Here is a 23,472-nt window from a genome sequence, read left to right on the forward strand (position 1 = left end):
AGCCAAGAACTGGAATCTGAGGCTACAGTGGGCACAGGCTTACCAAAACTGGACAGCTGAAAATTGGAAAAAGACCAAATGATGTTTCGCCAATCCTCGACTGTCCAAATTTCTGTTCACGACTGACTGTTATGGAACTTGATGTGGTCTTCTGCTATTGTAGTCCATCTGCCTTTGGGTTTGACATGTAGTGCGTTCTGACATGCTTTTCTGCTCACCACAGTTGTACAGTGGTTATCTGAGTTACAGTGGCCTTCCTGTCAGCTCGAACCAGTCAGTCTATTCTCCTCTGACCTCTCTCATCAACAAAGTGTTTTTCCACCCTCAAAAACTATTGTGTATGAAAATCCCAGGAGATCAGCAGTTTCTGAAATATTCAAACCAGCCCAGTATATATAATTACAATAATTAAATCATAATGATGTGTTCAAGACAGAGCAACAAAGGTGTTTTATTAAAAACAGTTTTATTACAACGTTATTTTACAGTTTATTGCATTTGGTACTGAAATCAAAGTATTAATTCTTGTCTGTATTTAAATGACTGGAAAATAATAGCGCTTACGTTTCACAAGTATCTTCAGTTGAAGCACAGAGAAAAAGGAAAGCTAATGAAAAGCAAATAAAAGTTATTTCCTTTATTTCCTAGAAACTTGCAGTGTATTAAAAACAAAATTGTTTAGTTCAACCTCTAAAAACTTTTTTAAAATGAAACAGGACCCATTACTAATGCCTGTAAGAGGTGAAATCATAAAATAACATTTTTATTTGTTAATTTAAAACACCAACATTTTTCAGTGGCTATAAACCAATGTATACAACGAATAAAAATGAACACAATATCTCCCATGAACAAGAAGAATAAGAAAAAAAACAAGAAGAATCAAAATGTTAAGATATTCAGAGTTAGAGAATATTGGAGTTAACATGCCACTCCACGCTTCACAAAGAAATCTTTCAGTGAACCTGTTTGCTCTGATCACGGACTTCCAGTGTGAATACAATGTCCAAAAAGTGCAGTAAATGTGGTTAGGAAAGGACGTCAGTCCCAAAATGAGTCATCAGCTGTTGTTTAGTACAGAGCAGAGATCATTTATGTGGTGAGAAAGCTGTCTTCATAAGCTGGTGGAGGCTCTGAAAAAGAAAAATTATTGTTACCACAACCAAATAAAATAACTACGTACCAGAAACACAGTTAAACACATTCACACCTGTAACTGTAAAACCAACTGGAAATACCATAGTGTTTTCAGATCAATGTCTTTGGCTGTAAAGTAAACTATGTGAAGGTTACAACTTTTAAACTATATTTTATGTTCTAACTGTGTTCATGGAAATCACCAAAAGGTACTGTGCAAAAAGTTTTATTACTGTGTAAACTACATGACATCTTTCACACATTTGGTACTGGGAACAAAGGATTGTTTAGCTAAACCTTAAATATTAAAATGTTATAGCAAATTTACACACAGTAGCTTGAATATTTAAAGTTGTACAAGTTTATAAGTTGGAATATCTGAAACAGACGTGCCGATTATCAATTATTATTATACGGTGTATTGAGATTTTCAACTTGCACTACTGTTATCATGGACACTTTGAATTGTCATCGCAATCCCAATTTGGTCACTAGGCAGCATTTTTGGACCGCTTTCACATTCCTAAAATAAACAACCAACGTATGCCTCTGTGTGTGGTTTCCCAGCTGCACTGCAGCACACAAAACACAACTACGGAGAGTTGTCAGTTCTGCCGAGAAAATTATCGGGTGCCCTCTCCCTACCCTAGAGGATCTACACAGTTCCCACTGCCTCAAAAAAGCGCAAAACATAATCAAAGACACATCCCACCCCGGTCACTCTGTTCAATCTGTTACCCTCAGGCAGATGGTACACATCCCTTAAAACGAGGACAAACCGATACAGAAACAGCTTCTACCCTGTAGCTATACAGTCTGTAAATGCCAAATTATAGTGTATGATCATGCCAAACTGTAAAATGTTTTGCATTTGAAATTTGGAATTGAACTGTGCAATTTTCTGAAAGTGCAATATTTCAACTTTGCAATATCTCTTTGTTGGTGCAATATTTAACCTGTGCAATAATTTTTGATGCCAGATGTACAATAAGTGCAATATTTTACCTGTGCAATATTCTTTGAGGCCATATGTAAAATAAGTGCAATATTTGAACTGTTCAATATTCTTTTTTTTTATTTATTTTAATTATTTTATTTTATTTTACTTTCTGCACTGAGAGTACTCACTCAATTTCGTTGTACATCCATTGTTACAATGACAATAAAGAATTACTTATATTTTGGATAAAATTAAAAGAACTAAATGATTTCTGTACCTTCATCTTTCTCAAGGAAGGTACAGAAATCATATAGCTCTATACACAGGACTATAGTAAACATTACAGGATTTTGTTTTCGAAAACCAGCAAAATTGCAATTCCTGTCATACTGTCCTGACTGTGATAAACGTTTGGGCATTTATCAGGGTATTAACATTTCATCATTAGGACGTGCCTAATCCAAAAACTTGTTTTATATGATTCTATGCTCATTCTATACATTAGCAGACTATCAAAAACAACAACGACAAAAAAATAAAAAATAACTCAGATCAATAAGGAATGTCAGAAGAAGTTTTTTTTTTTAGAGCTAAATAGTCTTAGATTCATAACCAAAAAGGTTTTTTTTTTTCTTCATGTTCTCATGAAATCTTTGCAAATGCTCTATTTTACAGTGTATCCACAAAAACACGGAATTTCAATTCATGTTAAAAACGAATTGTGTGTGCATCCTGCAACAAGGAAAGTATCCTTGAAATGAAGCAAAATGAATGGAAAAATTGAAAAGTCGTTATTTGATTATTTTGACTTAATGAACTTCTGTCAAACCTATAAATTATATAAATGAATTATTACTGTTTTCTTTATTCTCTTCTACGGGGATGCAAACATTTGCACTTTATGTAAATTATATAGAAGCTTATGGACCTCACCAAGCGGTTGTGCTGAGCTTCTATAATCCGGAGGCAGGATGAAGGGGCAGGAGGTGGGCACGGGTGGGCCGTTTCCTTCGGTAAAGAAGGGGATGGTGGCACCGGTAGAGAGGGAGAAGTGAGGCGCAGAAGGGTTGCTGTTACTCTGTGGGAACACGAGGCCCGGGGCGTAGCTAAAAGCGCTGGGAGACATGGGACCCTGATGCTGAGAGTGGACCTTAGTAGAAATCTCTTCGCTCTGCCGATCCCCGGCTCCCATCATGTCTGGCTCTGCTGGGGGCGCGCTCGGAGTGACACACATGCTGCGGGGCCGGGGCCGGGGGGCGGGCCGGGGAGGCAGGCTGGGGGAGGAGGATGGAGGAGGAGAAGCAGCAGGGGCGTTCACTGATGTAGGAGATCCTGGGTTAGTCCGTGGTGCTGGAGTGGGAGCTGTCTTGGAGGCTTTGGTGGCTTTAGGAGGAGGACGGAGACTCGGATCAACTGCAATGTTCCCGATATGAATTGGCAGCGTCAGTAACATTTCCGGGTACTTCAAAGAGACCTGGTGCATGAGAGAGAGGTTTTTTTTTTTTTTTTTTTAAGTACTACAAAGAATAGAAATTGTTCAAAGTATAAATGAACACTCTGTTGGAGTGATGCTGTAACACTCACCTGGATGAAATAGTTCATCTCGATGAGGTTACATCCAGCCAGAGATGACTGTGGAAGAGGAGGAACGATAATCTGCTCTTTCCACTCGGCCTGTTTGCCTGCCTTCACTCCAGCTCCCTCCACTTCTGCTATCGTTCTCACTTCATGTGTCGGTTTCTTCGTGTGATATGTCACTCTCTGACAGGACACGAATAGAAGGACATGATACATCTTTCAAGAAAAGGACAGAGAGAATTTTTACTAGTTCAATAGTAAATAACTACCTGAATTAAACAAGCCACAACATGGCCCGTGTTCTTCCCCGATTGGTTGTCGATCTCTGTGGACACTTTAATGACCTGACCTGCAGTGTATCCACGCTGGTCCGTTTTAGCCACCAGGACCACCGTCCCATTCTTCACCAGCATATATGTGAAATTCTTAGTTATATTTGCAGAGTTTGGCTCCTGTGAAATTAATAATAATAATAATAATAATAATGATGATCTTTATTTGTATAGCGCCTTTTATATGTAAAATGCAGCTCAAAATGCAGCACAAGGAAATTAAAAAGACAAAAGAGAGAATAAGAATCAAGTAGGACATAATGTGAGCAATAATAATAATAATAATAATGATAGATAAATATTAATCATTAAGAAACAATACAAGATAAGCAACTGGAGTAAATAAAAATAAAATCAAAATAGACTTTGCAAAATGTATGATCTCTATTTTCCATTTTGTAGGTCTATAAAAACATCAAGATATCAAGATACATCAAGAGAACTGGTGTAACATGGTTTCACATGTATGTACCTGTTAGATCCATGAGGATTAGTTTCTATTGCAATCCAATAAACAGCGAGTAACAATAATTAGTGAGAGAATTAAAAGCAAACAAGTGCAACTGATGTGCATACTAAAGTGAACAGGACATTGGTTATTCATTTGCAGAAAGCTCACACACTCACATAGATGTCAGGCACTTCATTAAGGTTAACGTTGTTCAGCATGTAGAAGGGCTTCTCTGTCTTGTAGTCTTTTGAGAAGCGAGGCGTGTCGATAAATGCTCGAATTTTGTACATAATCTTTCCATATGACCCTTCGTATGACGTTGGAGCTGTGGCTGGAAAAAACAAAGAATTCATATATATATATTATTTTTTAAACAAAAAAAAGGACACTTTCAAACCAAACATGATGGTTCAGAATGTCTAAGGAAGCACATCATCATGTGTCAGTTATGTTTTAAACATTAAGTGGCATATACAGTTGGGTGCCAAAGTTTGTACACCCTTAGGTCAAAACGAAGACAAAGAATCTTAATTTATGCCAGCTTTTTAGACTTTTTTGTTTTTTAAGCAGACAGTGGCATTGCTTGACAAATTAACCATGATCCCACATTTCATTGCTATTTTTCCATTCTCAAGTGATCCGTGTTTGTATGAAAGTACCTGTGTTGAACTTGGTTCCCCTTCTTGCTGAGCCAGGACATAAGAGGGGAACTGAATGGTTAATATTTGTCATGTTTCTGGCTAGAATCATGCTTATGAGTGTAAGTGTTTTAAAGACCGGCATGAATTTTTTCAGAGGATGTAAGCTGGATTATAAATCTGTTCTATTTGCCATGGCATCTTCTGTTACCACTACGCATCACCTCCTGCATGTCAGCCGAGACACTTAATCACACCATTATCTTCTCCCCTCACTTAAATCACACCTAATTCACCTTTTCTGTAATGTCTCTAGATTTTGACCTTTTCAGGTGCTGTTACACTGCTGAATATTTTTACTGGCGTAGGAGTGAGTCAAAATAACTTCCACTTTCTGCCTTTCTGCCATTCCTGTGTTTCCAGCCCTCTGTGGCTTGACCTTTTATTTGTGGACATCACTATAATGCAAATGACCTGTGTCAGGAACTTGCTTTGCACTGTATAGGAGATCAACATACACACACGAATATGAAGAAAATCAGCGTTTCCGAAACAATTGTAGATCCAATGAAAATTTTTAATTTAGTTTTTAGGCTTTAACAAACATTTATACACAACTTTAGTAAAAGATTGACAAATGAAGCCCAATGTGTACAGGGTACAATTTCATAACCTCAGATTTGTCACAGCAGATAGATAGCTAGATAATCTCCCTGACACTATAGATAGATAGATAGATAGATTGAACCTGGAGGAAAATTCACATAAGATGCCCTTCCAACTTACTACAAAATGATATGAGTTTAAAAGTTTGAATCTTCCGGATGTGACAGCTCATATGCCCAAGTCTTAACTTTACACCCGCCTCCTATCTATTTGTTATCCCCTGAACAACTTTAGGATGCTGACAGGTATCATATTTGGCCTACATTCTTGCTAATATTCATTATCTTAGTCCAGGGTATACCACTTTTAATTTTTTGACATATTCAAATTCTATGTTTGTGGTTATATTACAAAATTACTTCTTTTTTCCATTTAGGACCTTGTGAAATGCTTGTTTTTGCCCTTTAACTGTAAACAGAATTGCCTTGTTCCTTTGCACATTTCCTCAACTTTGAAGTGGCACAAAAGAGGAAGCTGGTTGAGGTAACACGCTACAGCCTATTACTGCTGGGTTGATTGTGCCTACGTGTGTATATATAGGCTACATCAGAGGATTGCGTAATATCTCTGTGAAATCTTAAGAATGTCGCAAAGAAATTCTATTAAACTACATCTCACTCAAGATAAATGCAATCTACACACCACACTTTATTAATGTTTTATTACTTAGAAAAACCTATTAAATACAGTGAATGAAATCTTTATGCTATAAAAACTTATTTAGGACCATGAACTGCCATACACATAAAAATTTAATGATATCATTTGCTTGTTTTCTGGCTTGACAGGTCGAGCTAGATCATAGCTACCTTAACTCTATGACCACAATTAAACCTGGTAATATTTATTTACAGACAATTTCTGATTAACCCCTTTAACTCAGAGGACACATCAGTGAGCCTAGACTTACAGCTTTTTTTGTTTTTTAAGCAGACATTGGCATGGCTTGACAAATTAACCATGATCCCACATTTCATTGCTATTTTTCCATTCTCAAGTGATCCGGGTTTGTATGAAGGTACCTGTGTTGAATTTGGTTCCCCTTCTTGCTGAGCCAGGACATAAGAGGGGAACTGAGTGGTTAATATTTATCATGTTTCTGGCTAGAATCACTTCGCACCTGGACAATGTGGAACTGCTAGACTGCCAAAGGTACGGTGACCGAAAAGTGCAAAACACTTTAACAAGCCAAAAACACAACATTAACTCAGAATTGGAAAGGGTAGGTCCTTATTGAACATCACATGCTCGTTTCTGATTGGACACATCGTATGATTCATGTTCTTTGGTTCTCTTTCACAAATTGAAATGTTTTGCCCTTACTGTGGCAAAAGCTTTGAAGCCGTTCCAAGCGTTGCTGCCGTTAAGCCAGCCACTCTTCCTGAAACCACAGTTAATCTAGCCTCATGTAAAATTTTATGGGTGTGGCTTTTAGACACTTAGCGGTAATAGTGCCAAATTCAGAAAGCGTCCGCGAGCTCCTACACAACCAAAGCAACTTAACTTTCTTCAAAACGACCATTTTAAATAAATCAGTAACAAAACAAACTTAATAGAGCTTTCTGAATTCGGCGCTATTACCACTAAGTGTTTAAAAAATGTGCCCACAAAATTTTATGTGCTGCTAGATTGACCGGCTTCAAAGCTTTTGCCACCGTAGGCTTTTACCACTGCCACTGTTTGTGAAACAGAAGAAAAGAACTTAGATCTTCAAGCGTTTTTCATCATATCCCCTGTCCAATCAGAAACAAGGATGTGATGTTCAATAAGAACCTACCCTTTCTGTTCTGAGTTAATATTGTTGTGTTTTTGGTTTTGCTGTCGTGTTTTTGTTTTTGCTGCTGTGATTTTTGATTTTGCTATTGTGTTTTTATGTTTGCTATTGTGTTTTTATGTTTGCTATTGTGTTTTTTGGTTTTGCTGCTGTGTTTTTTGGTTTGATAAAATGTTTTGCACTTCTCGGCCACTGTACAAAAGTTGTCTCTTTTCAAAATCTTCTTTTATTGGCAACTTTTTGCACTGAATATTTCATTTTTGTTTTTATTTATTTCCCAGGGTAAAATTTTTTTTCTGCTGATATTTAGCTCAAACTGTGTAAAATCCACCAATTTCCAGTCTTCCTGTTTCCACTTGAAAGCTGTTTTCTTTTCTATTTCCTGTAAGACTGAACCTAGTGCTCTGTCTGAGATTCAGCTTTGCGAATATCGAGCTTTATTTTACAGGTCATGCCCAGCAGTCACTAGTCACCACCTACTTTCATGAGTAGTGTTGTGTGAAAGGAAGAAACAGATACTCAGAGTGCGGATAGTTCCGGGTTTGGATGTGTTATCATGTCGTACCACACTGTCCAGAGGAAAAACACACTTTTACAGTTAGTGGGTTAAAGGCAAAATACAGATCACTAGAGACATGCTTCTAAGGCTGCTATGGTAAACAAACAGAGCTGCCGGCTCAGGTGTGTCTGTGTGTGTAAGAATGTAGAGAAACAGGTGTGTGTGTGTGTGTGTGTGTGTGTGTGTGTGTGTGCTATACAGTCTTACCTGGTATGAGAAACTTGAAGGGGAATATGTGTTCACCCTGTTTCAGAGTGCCTGGGAAATGAAACACACACACATCAGATGCCACAACTGAGTGCAATATGAGATTCCTACATCTGGCAGAAGTTATTAATTGAGCACATGATTATGAACAATGTGTTCCAGTGAAAACGTTTTTAACAGACACTCTGGCTCAAGTAATTGTTGTGGGCAGGCTGTTTGATTTCTTTTTTTTTTTCCTACCTGCCTTATTACATAATGCCAAACAAAGCCAGAGATTACTGGTACAGAAAGCTACTGCTGAGAAGCTGAACATGTAGGCTAAAATGTTTCTGACTTTCCTTACTGGCATTAAATCCTACTAGATACAGTTCAGTACCCAAAAGTGCTAAATGACCTTTAAGATGTGCTTTTTATATTTAAGATGTGTTTGTGTAATTATAAAACGTTTTGTGACAGAACACCGAGATACACAATCGTGACAACAAACTAAATACGTAACTTCTGCCAAGCTTGACAGAGATAAAAGTTAGCTACTAAATACTACGCAACATGACAACATAATGCTAATGTTAAATGCTATCTTTATGCCTTTATTGACCCTGGCATTTGAGGGGAAAAAAAGAATTAAAAAGAAAAATAGTTTTCAAAAATAAAATAAATAGTTTAAATAAATAAAATGAGAAATAAAATTAAGACATAAATAACCAGAATGAGGATAAACACAAACATAAATGTTTTGTTAAAAGAAAGTTAAATCCAAAAGCAAGGATAATAAAATCACATGAACATAGAACAAAATGAAAACTAAAACAGAAAATATACCAAGAATAAATGAAGATAAAATACATAAATAAAACAGACAAGATAGAATAAAGGTAGAATAAATTGAAAAATAAATTTTAAAAACTACCAAGAACACTAATAAACAAAAAATAAATAAAATAATTTAAAAGATAAAATGGAAATACAAATAATTTTTAAAAAATTAAAAGGAAATAAAATAAAATTCTAAATGTCAACAGAGAAAACATTTAAAAGCAAAACTGAAAAGCTATTGCATTTCAAAAGTGTACTAAGATTTACTTCCTAATAAAATATGGTGTTGAAGAACGAATGTGCAGCTGAGAAGTGTGATGATAAAACGAGACCTATCTACTTCTTCTGTAATTTACAGAAGGTATTTTTAAGTCAAGCAGATGCTTAGAGTTAAAACATGGAACAGAGTTTAAAAATGTATCCTGGCATATAAAGGATAAGCAGTGGTGTACGTTAGAGATGGGGGGATGTGTGCTCTCTTTTTTCTCAGCTCTTTTTCTGAGGTTGCCATATTTGAGTTTGACTGATTTAGTTTGAAATGAATTGATAAAATCGTGCAGCAGAAGTCTGGCAGCTCCATGCCTTTCCTCTTATATGGTTTACAGGCACACAGCTGAGATTGGGAGAGGACCACAAAAGCTGATTTATCAAAATGAATTCAGTATCCTGTTTTATTTGTTAAAGCATGGAAAAAGAAATCGAATGAAAAAAAAAAAAAAAAGGCAATCTAATTTTTTTGCCTGAAAAGAAAATCTAGGCATTGTGATCGATCCTCTATACAACATGAACCTCTTTTCACGGAGTGGAAATGGAAAGGGAGAGTGAATGAAAGTGTGAGAGAGAGTGAATATTTTATGAACACTTTAATCGGAGAGTACCTTTATCAGCCACGGAGAGAGAGCTGTTGAAGTACTGCTCCTCCTCGAGCCAGTCCGTGTCGTTCACTTTGCTGGTCACGCCGCAGGACCCGTGGCAGTTCACCTTGATTGCTGAACAACATAAGAAAACAAATCAATAAATAATGCCTGAATGATTATTTACGATACAGCAATGTAGGACCGTTTCACAATCACACGGAATGATATTTAATTTTATTAAACACCACACAGAGTTCCACACCCTTGATGTTTGTGCCATAAAACACTGGGACTTGTACAGAAGCGTGATGGCTGGAGGGATAAACAAGGAAAGAGCATCATGGTGGCGCAGAGGGATGATCACATGACCAGAGCGTTAAGGGAGTTATGAGGAGTGCATCACAGCAAACAATCTTCCAATGATGTAATCTAAAACTGCGTCAAATACAATGACTTCATCTGCTTGAACTATAGTCCCTTGAGCATCCCTCTCTCCATCTCTCTCTGCACAACGTGCACACTTTACTCATTCTTTAAAAACAACCTGAAATTAAAATGGATGCTATTTTTTAGAACAATCATGCACCATCACTTATTTTTGTCTGGTATCTTGGACTAAAGTGGTTCCCTGGAGGACTAGTGCTTAGGCCATGGCACTCTCTCACCGCTGCGGTCCGGGTTCGAATCCTGGCCAGGGAACCAACCTCAGCCACTGGAGTTCACAAGACAGTGCATTCCCAGTGCCAGTCCCAAGCCCAGATAAAACTGGGAGGGTTGCGTAAGGAAGGGCATCTGGTGTAAAAACTGTACCAAATCAAATAGGCGGACCAATGATCCTCTGTGGCACCCCCTAACGGGAGCAGCCGAAAGAAGAACATCATCTTCTTGCACTAAAGTGCACAACCTTTTCTGACTTTTGATTACATCAGTGTGATAGTTGCTGGTGGGGCTAAATAAATAAATAAATAAATAAATAAATGAAGGTCATGTCGAGATACAGGGTGGCACGCTAGGTAGCACTGCCACCTTACAGCTCCAGGGTCTTCAATCCCGAGCTTCCTGTCCAAGTGCGTGTGGAGTTTCACACGTGGGTTTCCTGTGGGTTCTCCGGTTTCCTCCCACATCTCATAAACATGCCGGTACCTTAATGGACAACTGCGTGTGAATAAGTGTGTGAATGTCTGTATGATGCACTAGGGTTCCATTCAAAATGTATTCCCCCTTTCACACTCTAGTGTTCCCAAGATAAACTCCTGGATCTTCCAGGATAAAGTGCTTACCGAAGATTACTGAATAAATGAATCAAGTTGCCCATTGTTCATAAACCAATCAAATCATATCAATATGCTTTTTCACTCAAAAAACGTGTCATGTTGAGGAAGAAAATGTATTTGAATTTCAATTTGTTGCCTTTAAGTGCTGATGGAGAACCAGCAGAACCTGAAACTTTGGGAAATATGAAAAAACAAAGCACAATTATTACTTTGACTTTGATTATCCGAGCTGATCTCAGATATCTGAGCCGATCTCAGATATCCCAGCTCATAGTAGTTATCCGAGCCGATCTCAGATATGCCAGCTCACGGTAGTTATCCGAGCCGATCCCCGATATACAAGCTCATAGCAGTTATCCGAGCTGATCCCCGATATCCCAGCTCACAGCAGTTATCCGAGCTGATCTCAGATATCCGAGCTCACAGCAGTTATCCGAGCTGATCTCGGATATCTGAGCCGATCCCTGATATCCGTGCCAATCTCAGATATCCGAGCTCATAGTAGTTAGCCGAGCCAATCTCAGATATCTGAGCCGATCTCAGATATCCCAGCTCACAGCAGTTATCCGAGCCGATCTCAGATATGATCCCCAATATCCCAAGCCGATGCCCGATATCCGAGCTCACAGCAGTTATCTGAGCCGATCTCCGATATCCCGAGCCGATCCCCGATATCCGAGCTGATCTCAGATATCCTGAGCCGATCCCCGATATCCGAGCTGATCTCAGATATCCTGAGCCGATCCCCGATATCTGTGCCGATATCAGATATCCGAGCTCATAGTAGTTATCCGAGCCAATGTCAGATATCTGAGCCGATCTCAGATATCCGAGCTCGCAGCAGTTATCCGAGCCGATCTCCGATATCCCAAGCCGATCCCCGATATCCGAGCAGATCTCAGATATCCGAGCTCACAGCAGTTATCTGAGCTGATCTCCAAAATCCATGCCGATCTCAGATATCCGAGCCGATCCCCAATATCCCGAGCTGATCTCAGATATCCGAGCTCATAGCAGTTATCCGAGCCGATCCCCAATATCCCAAGCCGATCCCCGATATCAGAGCCGATCTCAGATATCCGAGCTCATAGCAGTTAACCGAGCCGATCCCCAATATCCCGAGCTGACCACAGTTACCTGAGCTGACCATGACTATCTCCATTGACTGTGATTATTTAACCCAATCACTTTTATCTATTGGCTATTATGCATATACTTATCTGAGTTATCTTGATTTTAATCCCATTTCTCCATTTTTTTCTTTTTTCCTCTGTAGAGAATCAATTTAACCTATTTAGCATTCTATATAGAATACTTTTAAATGGTGTATTCTTTAATAAATTCATTCACTAATTTTCAGCATCGTTTTATCCTGGTCATGGTCACTCTGGATCCGGACCCTATCTCACAAACAGGGGTGAGACAGGAAGACACGCTGGATGGGACACACATTCACGCACACAGGCGATTTAGAGTCAATTCACCTACTGGCATGTTTTTAGGAGGTGGGAGAAAACCAGAGAACCAGGAGGAAGCCAATGTGAACACGGGGAGAACGTGAAGAGAAACTCCACACTGACAGTAACCTGAACATTGAGGTGGCAACTTTGCGATGCAACACAACTCAAATTAAACTCAATTAGTTATAAACTCCATATAGTTTCATCCTTGTTGTTCAAACACAACCACAGACAAAATGTTTTCCTTTAAACAGTATACTAAAAAGAAAAAGTTATCTGTAGGACTATTTTTTGTAGTCTCTCTCCCACAGAGTTTGACCGATCTCACCCACTACTGCTGTTATCATTTTTGACTGCACCAGTCCGTGATATTATCTAAAGAACTTAGCTGGTTACATTTCCCATAATATAAACAAATTAGTCATTTAACCCACTGCGACCTGTAAAAACAGTTAATAATGGTGAATGAATACATGTGCTACATGTTACACAACTCCCATGTAACAAAACACTTTCATATTAATAAACATTGTTCATGAACACCTCTATTCCAGCGCACACAGTAACCAGGCTGTAACATTGACCTTGCTCCATTAATATTCGCAGTTTTGACTCTCGTTTGTTCTGTCAGAGTAAGAATGTCAACAAACCAGTCCTGCTCCAGCTTAGCAAAGCCCCGAGCTAGTTTCGCTTCAACTTTCCACAACAATACAGATAACGCTGAGCCTGACTGTCACATGACTACCAGGATATAAAGGGTGGCCCAAACACATTTCCCTCATAATGTATCTTTATAAAGCATATGGACACCAGACCGATCCTTTATTTCCATACAACAGAGACGCCACTTATTCCACAGCACTTTAGCCAAATACGGGTGCAACAACGGCAGCATTGTGTGTCTCTCAGCAGTCGCTCGCGTGCTCGTTTTCTCAGGCTGGGTTTAGCCTGTACAGATAGCACTACAAATAAAATGGAAATATTTCACCAAACACGTGTATAGTGTATTTTTTATTTATTTATTTTTTTATTTATTTATTTTTTTTTGTGTAAGTGAAATTAAAATTTTCTTTGTGGCTGCAGAATTTTATACACATTTCGTCGTGTGTACTAGGGCTGGGTGATATAGTGATAATATTGATATTGTGAGAAATTACGCCACGATACACTTTCCTGACATATGACGGATATCATGATATCGTTATTAAATTTTTAAGAATTGCAAATTTATAAAATGTTCTGCTTAATCTTTGTAAAAAATTACTACAGTTATTACAAATGAGGTTTTTCATCCTTTTCATGTTAAATATATATATTTTTTATTTATTACAACAATATGTTTAAATATAAAAAATAAAAATGTAATTATTTTTGGAGACATTAAAATAGTTATCAGTGTTTTTTTTTTTTTTTAATGCAACACTAGTTTTGCTGCAGTTTGTTAGCAAACCTAAGTCACATATTGTGGTACATATCATGCATTGTAGAAATGCCTTTGAGAATCATGATATGATATTTTTGTCATATTGCCCAGCCCTAGTGTTTATGTCTTCATTATTATTATAATATATAAGACAATACTACAAATTAAGACCTTCTATAAGCAGGAGTGTCCTAACTTTTTCACTGATAGTAGGCTTGTGTGATACTGATTATTCCTGCTCGCAATTTAACATTTTTTAAAAAATCATGATAAACAATATGATCATCTAGAACTGACAAAAAAAACAGGCATTTGTGGTTCTGTGGCAAAGAATCTCATAATAATCGAGCAGGTCATAACTTTTAACCATTACTAGCTATAAATATTATATTTAGCTGTAAGAGTATTGTTGGACCTTGCCCATTCTCTTTAAAAACAAAATCTAGCCATCTTTAAGAGGTCAGACCCTCTGATTGCAGATGCTTCCTTTGTGCGAGTCTCTTCTTGAAAAAGAAGAAAAAAAAAAAAGCTTGAATTTATTTTGAGGAATTAAACACAATGGGGTGTGCTGTATCGGAAACTAATCAACATTGGGGTGGTGTGATGTGACCTTACACAAAGCAAAGTTACTGTTACCACCCTGAAGATTATTTTGCCATAAATCTTCATGTCCCAACAGCATGTCCCAAAGTGTTTTGTCCCTCTTATACCACAGCAATCTCAACAATTACAGTATTTATTTATTTTTTTTTAAACACATAGTACTTTTCTTCCATTTATAGTTATATTTAATGTTGTGGAACATGCATGAAACAAGTTAGTTCCTGTTACAGCAGCTATAAAAACAGTCATTTTTGTGATTTTTGAAGTTAATAAGACATAAAAATGCAGTTTGTCATGTTACTGAGGAACCGTAAAGCTCTCCGTTGTGTCACCTGACTGTGACAAAGCGTTGACGCTGTCAGTGTAAGTTGTTACTGTAGAAACAATAACGTACAATAACACACATCTGACCAGTCAGAATCAAGAATTCTACAGCACTGTGACGATACTGAATTAAAGACTCATCCTCAATCACAGCGTCTCATTAGAACCAGACAACATCTGAAGAAATAATGTGATGTGTCAGTAGGTGTGAGAGAGACCTCCTAAAGCCAACAAAGTTACAGTGCTAGTAAAAATGGGTTGGTGTTGTTAAAGGTGTCCAGTGTCAGATTCTCGAAACCATTAATTCCGCTGAGTGGAAGAACGCGGCTGTAGAACATGGAAGATGTGGACATGGCATTATTTTTACTTAACTGCTAAATCTGTTATAAAGTGACCATTTCAATCAAACAAAGCGGGTGGGGCTAAACACAAAAATTACATTCGCCATATAACACATCGGGTAAACAAAGCAGCTTTGTAAACAATTAAAAAAATAAAATTAAATAAATAAATAAATAAAAAAATCGATGACCTAAGATTTATGAGATAAGAATATAAGTTTCTGTTAAAAATGTGATAAAGACACACTGTATTTTTTGGCGATACAGTGTGTGACTGCAAACAAAGTTGTATTTCAAACCTCCTTGGAGGACAAAAGGGACAATGACATGTTTCAGCACAAAAAGTCTAAGAACTGACGTGATGTCGCTTCACGGGCTCCCAACACCACACACAACATTAGGGATGCTTAGAGAGATTTTAAAAGCGGACAATCGGGTCAGTTTAAGCTATAGCGTCAATGATTAACCTTCCAGACAGGTTTTTGAATATATATGAGCCACCTGGAAAGACAATAAAGGCAACAGAGCAACTGACAAACAACACTGAGATCAGAATGAAGATTTTTAGAAAGTAACTTCTTAGAAAGTAACTTTAGGCTACATGTCTCAGTCAGAAATACAAAGTTTACAGGTGTCTCTAAGGTTTCATAACACTTCTGTTTTTATCAGTGACACTGTAAGAACTTGTTCTAGCTCTAAGCTCTATGATATAAAATGATATTACCTATTAATGCCATTAAACCACTTTGATACACTGTCTGAATTCATTTTGAATAACTAGGCTATGTGACAGTTGCTCTAGCTAAACAGAAGTGAATAGACCTTTTGTTTGTGTACTGCCTTATAGGCTTTTTCAGGCCCAGTACTGGCCCCAGCATGTTTATTATGCAGCTTATCAACATCTGTCTAAATGTTTATGTCTTAACATGTTGTGTGGCTTAATAACAGCTCAGAACCTTCAACACCTGTGTATTTAACAGCTACAAATAGAGCTACAGCAGACTACAGTATGTGGTAAACACAATGCCAACCATATGCATGGCTTGTCAAAGTTTCACAAACAAAAGTCTTACCTTTGCATTGGATAGGCTGAGCAGTGGAGATCTTCACCGTCCCGGAAATGGATTCACCAGGACTATAAACCACTTTGTTGTTGTTTAGAGTGATCTGAAATTCCTGAAGCTTCCCCATCTTTCTTTTCTTCCCACCACCTCACTCGGGTGGCTGAACGAAACTGATCCACAAACACACAGAGAGAGAGAGAGAGAGAGAGAGAGAGAGAGAGAGAGAGAGAGAGAGAGAGAGAGAGAGAGAGAGAGAGAGAGTATGTGCGGGGAGGAAACGTTCCACCTGCGCACTTGACTTTCCGCGTGACGTCACCCCGGAAGGGCGTTACAAGTATCACCTGGACAGCTCGCGCTCCACAAGAGGCGCTCGAGCACATTTTTTTGTAATCCAGTGACAGCGCGTCATGTTACGGCTCGCTATGATTGGCTGGTAGGCGGAGGGGCGGGTGGTAACCCTGGGATGTGACTGGAGCAGAGATGGGAGGTAGTGATGTAGATTTCGGAAGTGATCAGGAGATGGATGATGGACTGTTTGGCGGGGAGTCTGAAGGTGGAACAAGTAGCAATTGGACTGTAGTGGAAAGTCAGGAAAGACTGCTGATATTTTGTAAGGATAGCAAACAGCAAAAGGCAGCACTAGGATTTAAATGCTTAATGGGAGTAAAAGTGTCCAGTACTGTACTGGAAGAAAAGAAATGGGTAAGAGGTGTAATAAGAGGGATGTGACTGAAGAGTCGGTCAAAAAGGATCTGTCAGGGGTTGAGGTGATGAGTGAGAAATGACTGGAGGCGACGAGTGTGACACGTCTGGAGGCGACGAGTGTGAAACGACTGGAGGCGACGAGTGAGAAACGACTGGAGGCGACGAGTGTGAAACGACTGGAGGCGACGAGTGAGAAACGACTGGAGGCGACGAGTGTGACACGACTGGAGGCGACGAGTGAGAAACGACTGGAGGCGACGAGTGTGACACGACTGGAGGCGACGAGTGTGACACGACTGGAGGCGACGAGTGAGAAACGACTGGAGGCGACGAGTGAGAAACGACTGGAGGCGACGGGTGTGAAACGACTGGAGGCGACGAGTGAGAAACGACTGGAGGCGACGAGTGTGACACGACTGGAGGCGACGAGTGAGAAACGACTGGAGGCGACGAGTGAGAAACGACTGGAGGCGACGAGTGTGACACGACTGGAGGCGACGAGTGAGAAACGACTGGAGGCGACGAGTGTGGCACGACTGGAGGCGACGAGTGAGAAACGACTGGAGGCGACGAGTGTGACACGACTGGAGGCGACGAGTGAGAAACGACTGGAGGCGACGAGTGAGAAACGACTGGAGGCGACGAGTGAGAAACGACTGGAGGCGACGAGTGTGATACGACTGGAGGTGACAGAGGAAAATGACTGGAGATGACAGAGGGAAAGGCGATGACAGATAGTCTTTCAGTTATGATACATTTTGATCAGGAAAGAATGCCTGATAGGGCATTTATTGGTTACTTAGGTTATGCTGTCTGTCCATATGTACAACAACCGATAAGATGTTTCAAATGTCAAAAGTTTGGGCATGTGGCAGCTGCTTGCAAAATGAAACATTTTGTGCCAGATGTGGCAGAGAGCATGAATATGGTCAGTGTGGGCATGGAGTGATTCCGAAATGTTACAACAGTGCTGGATATGGTGGATGCCAGGTCAGGAAGGAGGCTGAGGAAATTCAAAATAAAAAGGTTTCGGAGGGAATGATATACGCAAAAGAACGCAAATGTGTTCGGAGGACAGTTCAGCAGAAATAACAAAAGGAAGCTGGCACTCCAGAGATGGAGAGTAGAAGTAATCTTTGTAAAGAGCAAGAAACCTCACTGATAGTGTATAAGGTTTCATTCATTGCATTCATGGCGGAAGTGGTTAATTGTTCAGCACAAACGGAAAGTAGATCTGAAAGGATTAGAATAATTATAAGGGCAGCGGGGAAATATTTGGATGTTGATGGAATAACAGTGGATCAAATAAATGAAATAGTAAAGGTACAGACTTCAAATTCACAGGCAACAGGGTGGTTCATAATGGTGTTCATAATAATTCAGTGGAATGCCAGATGTTTAATTGCAAATGGATTGGAATTCAAGAAATTTATAGATGATTTGGATGATAAACCACAAATAATATGTGTTCAGGAGTCATGGCTTAAGCCTCACTTGAATTATGTGGTGCAAGGATATACAGCAGTACGTAGGGACAGAAAAGCTAGCAATGGTAGTGGGGTGATAACTTTTATTAAACTAGGAATAGGGTTCAGAGTTGTGGATGTGAACACAAAGTGTGAAGCCGTGGTGGTGGAGGTATGGGTTGGGACACAGAGTATAAGAGTAATTAATTTCTATAATCCATGTGAGAGATTAAGTAATGAATTATTAGGAAGGATGGGATGGGGTGGTGTGGAGATTTAATGCACATAGCATGTTATGGGGTAGCTTAAACACTGCCAATAATGAAAAAGTAGTGGAGGAAATTCTTGATTCAAGAAACTTAATATGTATTGATGATGGTATCTTTACAAGAATGGATGCAGCTATTGATCTGACAATCAAGTCACAAAGTTTGGCTAAGGAAAGTCTGTGGAAGATTTTGGATCACCTTTCTTTGGGAAGTAATAATTTCCCCATAATGTGTAAAATTGGGGTAGAGTTACCAATAGTGGGTATGGAAAGAATTGAAAATTTAGAATATGGAAGAATATGGAAATTAAATCTGCAGATTGGGATAAATTCAAAAAGATAAATGAAGAAAGATTTAAGGGTATAAGTAAGTCGCAGAAGACATAGAAGAGCTTAATAGCAAAATTAGTAGAGTTATGTGTAATACAGCAGAAGTGGTGATTGGTAAAAGCAAAGAGACTAGAGAGAAGAAATTTGTACCATGGTGGACAGATAGACTTTTTCATCTGATGATTTCATGATGTATAAGAGAGCTCAGGCAAATGGTAGGAAAGTGGTTAGAACAGCTTAAAGAAGGCACTGGAGAGAATTCTGTGATAGTATAGGTGAGAAAACAGATATCACTGAAATATGGGGAATGATTAGGAAGATGGGAAAGATTCAGAAGTGCAATAATATCCCTGTCCTAATAAGTGAAGATAAACAAATTATCACTGATAGCGAAAAAAGCAGAAGTGCTTGCAGAATCTTTCATGAAAGTTCATAGCAAAGAAAATATATCAGATGAAATGAGGAAATGAGGGAACAGAGCATGAGAGAGAACCTGGAAATATTAGACCAAAAAGGCACTACTGTAGGTATGAACTAAAACAGATGCTTGTGGATGTGAGACATACTTCTCCAGGGAAGGATGAAGTTTTTTTATGAAATGGTTAAACATCTCTCAGACTGCTCATTAAGCATCATTCTGGGCCTTTTCAATAAGTTATCTGAAAAAGGGAAGCTTCCATCCTCCTGGAAACATGGAGTTGTCGTACCTATATCCTATGAACTACAGACCCATAGCTTTAACATCTAGCTTGTGTAAATTAATGGAAAGGATGGTAATGTCTTGAATGATTTATGTTCTGGAAAGTAAGGGGCTTTTAAATTCACACCAAACCATTTTAGGAAGGAAGTACAGTGGATTCGTTTCTCTGCCTTGAGACGGATATTAGAAAAGTGCAAGTGAATAAGGAAATATTAGTGGAGGTGTTCTTTGATGTAGAGAAGGCCTACGATATGATGTGGAAGGAAGGGTTACTAATTAAACTGGATAAAATAGGAATAAAAGGGAGATTATATAACTGGATTATGAGTTTTTTTAATGGAAAGGACAATACAAGTGAGGGTGGGAGCATCATACTCAAATATATATTCAGTTGATAATGGAATGCCTCAGGGAAGTGTTTCAAGTCCCATTCTTTTTAATATAATGATAAGTGATTTTTTTGAAGAATTAGGCCTGAGATAGAAAGATCATTATATGATCATTATATGCGTCTGATGGAGCTTTATGGAAGAGAGGAAGAAATGTTAAAAATGTGGAGGAAAGAATGCAGGAGGCAATAGATGAAGTTGGAAAGTGGGCAAATTTGCTGGGGATTTAGATTCTCAGTAACTAACCTCAGGTGATATGCTTCTCAAAAAGAAAAAAAGTCCTAAAGTTAAGTAAAAAATTTATGATCAGTTATTAGAGCAGGTATCAGTGGTGACATGGATTGACATTTGGCAAACACATTCAAAAAATAGTTGACAAATGCAAGAAAGGAATAAATATTTTACAGTGTTTGGCAGGAACAGACTGGGGTGCAAGCCGTCAGTCACTAAGGAGAGTATACAGTGCACAAATCAGATCTACAGTTAATTATGGAAGTTTCATATATAGCTCATCATCAACAACATGGAAGAAAGAGATTGAAGAATTCAGTCTGAGGCATTAAGAATCTGCTGCGGTGCATTTAGAACATCACCAGTAGCATCAGTACAAGTGGAAATGGGAGAAATGCCTTTAGCGTTAAGACGATTGCAATTAAAAATGGTTTATTGGACATCATTAAATCGACATGCAAACAGTCATCCAGTAAATAAAGTACTGGAGAAATGCTGGGAGTATGAGTACTCTAAGTTGGAAAGCTTTGGATGGACTGCAGGTAAAGACGGTCAGTGTATTGATGTTGATGTTAGTCCAACAGTGGCTATGCCAATTTTACCTCCTTGGTTATTTCCAATGCTTTCAGTCAATCTCCATTTGCTGGATTAAATTAATGACAAACATAGGTGTAACTCTAAGTAGCTGGTAGTGAAGCAATACTTAGACCAGAAGTATTTCCGCAGTCTACAAATGTACACAGATGGTGCAAAAGATCCAGATTCTGGGCGAACAGCTACAGCAGTGGTCATTCCCCAGCTCAAATATAAGATAAACAAAAGAACTTCAAATCATACATACGTTTACACATCAGAAATGATTGCAATTCAGTTGGCGTTTCAGTGGGTTGAAGAGATTCAGCCATTAAATGTGGTGATCTGTTCAGGTTCTTTTTTTAGTCTTATAAGTTTAATGAATGGGAAATCTACATCAAGACAAGACATACTATTAGAAATTCTTCAGACTCTATACACTTTGCATCAACAAGGAATAATAATTATTTTTTATGGGTACCAGCTCATGTAAGGGTAGAAAGTAACGAAGAAGCAGACGATATGGCCAAGAAAGCTTTAAAGCGTCCAGGAATAGATATAGGTATATCATTAAGCAAATCAGAAATGAAAGGGTTAATTAAAGGAGCTGTAAAGGGAATGTGGCAAGAAATGTGGAATAAGGAGGGTAAGGGAAGACTTCTGTATAGTATCCAAAGGGCACGAGAGGGTAATAGGGCACGAGAGAGCGGTTTGTGGCAATAGAAGGGATGATACTCTTATTTCACGTCTCTGAATAGGGCACACTGCATTAAATCAGACACTAAATATCATTGGTAAACATGATATGAGCTTGTGTAACAAATGTGGACTTCCAGAGATGGCCAACATGTGCTTTTACGGTGTATTGGATATAATAGTGAAAGAGCCCAGCTTGCAAAACAAAACAAGTCCTTAGGTTTAAGTGGCTTAACACTACAGAACTTGTTAAGGAATACTTCAGTAGTTTCTAACACTCTATTAGACTATTTAAAAGCAACAAATCTGACTAAAAGTATTTAATTTATGAGCATTTTTTTTCCTTCCCTTTCTTCAACATCGATGCCCCACACTTCATCACAGTAGGTGGCGGAAATGCACAAAAAGTTTGCTTGCCAACTGCCATTAATCCCAAAGAAGAAGAAGAAGAAGAAGTCATGATATTAGCTTGGGGGCTAAAACCTAATATCTATCAATAGCTCAACAGTGAAACTATTAGAGTTCAGCAGTGGGTTATATATTTAGTGTACATCTGTAATGGACTGCTAACTTCATGCCATGTTTCCACTGAATACAAATATGACTATAACCTTCAACACCTCAGTCAATAACAAATAAAAACGTAGCTTATAGTCTGTGGTAAACACAATGTCATCCGTATGTATAGTTCAGAATAAAAAAATAAAATAAAAAAAAGCCTGTGACTTAATTTATTGAAGTTTGAAAGCTTTCAAGTAAACCCACATAACAGACATCGCTGTACAACATCCAAGGTTCCTAAGCAACAAAAAAAATAGTATTACTCTTTATTATTGTGTACCTTTTTTCAAATTTTCTTTAAATATCTTTACATTTTCTGAATGCTGAAAAAACAGCTTGTCCTGCAAGCCGTACTTCTTAAGTGGCTTTTGCAGACATTTAAAAATGATTCCTTATTCATTTTGTCTCAGGCTGAACATACAGTCTGTTAAAAATGGCGGGATTTTTTGATGATGAAAAAAATTAAGAACCAAGATAAATCATTTCAGAACTTTTTCCACCTTCAGTGTGATATTGCATCCTATAAAATATAAAGTGAAAAACAATCAGAAACATTTTAAGAGAAAAAAGAAAATAATATAAAATAAAAAACATACAATAACCTGGTTGCGTAAGTGTGCACACCCCTAAACTAATACTTTGTGAATTTTAACAGGGGTGTGTAAACTTTTTATATCCACTGTATTATTAGTAGAAAAATTAAATGAGCAGAATATTAAAAAAAAAACAACTTTCTCCCTGCATTTCATGTCATTGGTATCAGCTGTTTTAAAAACCTATATTGTAAAATCACAAAAACTTGGATAAGTGCTTCCAGGATCAAAGTTCAGAAGAATGAGTGAAGTTTGATCCTCCATGAGGTGAGTTTCCCTCCACACCCTATAAATTATTAATTTACTTCTTATCTGATTTTTAGATGTGTCATTGGAGTCAATTTGTGGTGTAAATTTGTCACTGGTGTTGGACAATATGTGCTTAGTCTATCATTTTGGTAATAAAAAAAAGGATGACAGAGTAAATAACCTACTACATTCACATTCATTACATACACTAATGTATTTTGCATGCACCTTACAAAAATGAAGCTCAAATCTAGGGGGCGTGTCACT

The 23,472-nt window shown here is 38.2% G+C and overlaps 1 protein-coding gene across 1 annotated transcript; it reads right to left on the reverse strand.

The window, feature by feature from the left end:
* Positions 1 to 447: 447 nt before the first annotated feature.
* Positions 448 to 16,787, reverse strand: arrdc1a (arrestin domain containing 1a). Its single transcript, XM_026931609.3, has 8 exons — positions 16,454 to 16,787; positions 9,977 to 10,087; positions 8,283 to 8,333; positions 4,615 to 4,769; positions 3,925 to 4,107; positions 3,662 to 3,838; positions 3,011 to 3,551; positions 448 to 1,133 (listed from the first exon to the last, which is right to left on the reverse strand). Exons 1-8 carry the CDS (start codon positions 16,569 to 16,571, stop codon positions 1,093 to 1,095), a joined length of 1,377 nt encoding a protein of 458 aa, XP_026787410.1. The 5' UTR covers positions 16,572 to 16,787; the 3' UTR covers positions 448 to 1,092.
* Between the last annotated feature and the right edge of the window lie 6,685 nt (positions 16,788 to 23,472).

The sequence above is a fragment of the Pangasianodon hypophthalmus genome, chromosome 24 (genome assembly GCF_027358585.1).
Source record: "Pangasianodon hypophthalmus isolate fPanHyp1 chromosome 24, fPanHyp1.pri, whole genome shotgun sequence".
In the NCBI taxonomy this organism is placed as follows: Eukaryota; Metazoa; Chordata; class Actinopteri; order Siluriformes; family Pangasiidae; genus Pangasianodon; species Pangasianodon hypophthalmus.

Coding starts and splice junctions, on each gene's coding strand:
- arrdc1a (XM_026931609.3), bottom strand. CDS start 16,571: ATGGGGAAGCTTCAGGAATTTCAGATCACTCTAAACAACAACAAAGTG. Junction 8,334..9,976: donor TCTCTCCGTGGCTGATAAAG/GTACTCTCCGAT, acceptor TTCATTTCCCAG/GCACTCTGAAACAGGGTGAA. Junction 3,552..3,661: donor AGATGAACTATTTCATCCAG/GTGAGTGTTACA, acceptor CTCATGCACCAG/GTCTCTTTGAAGTACCCGGA.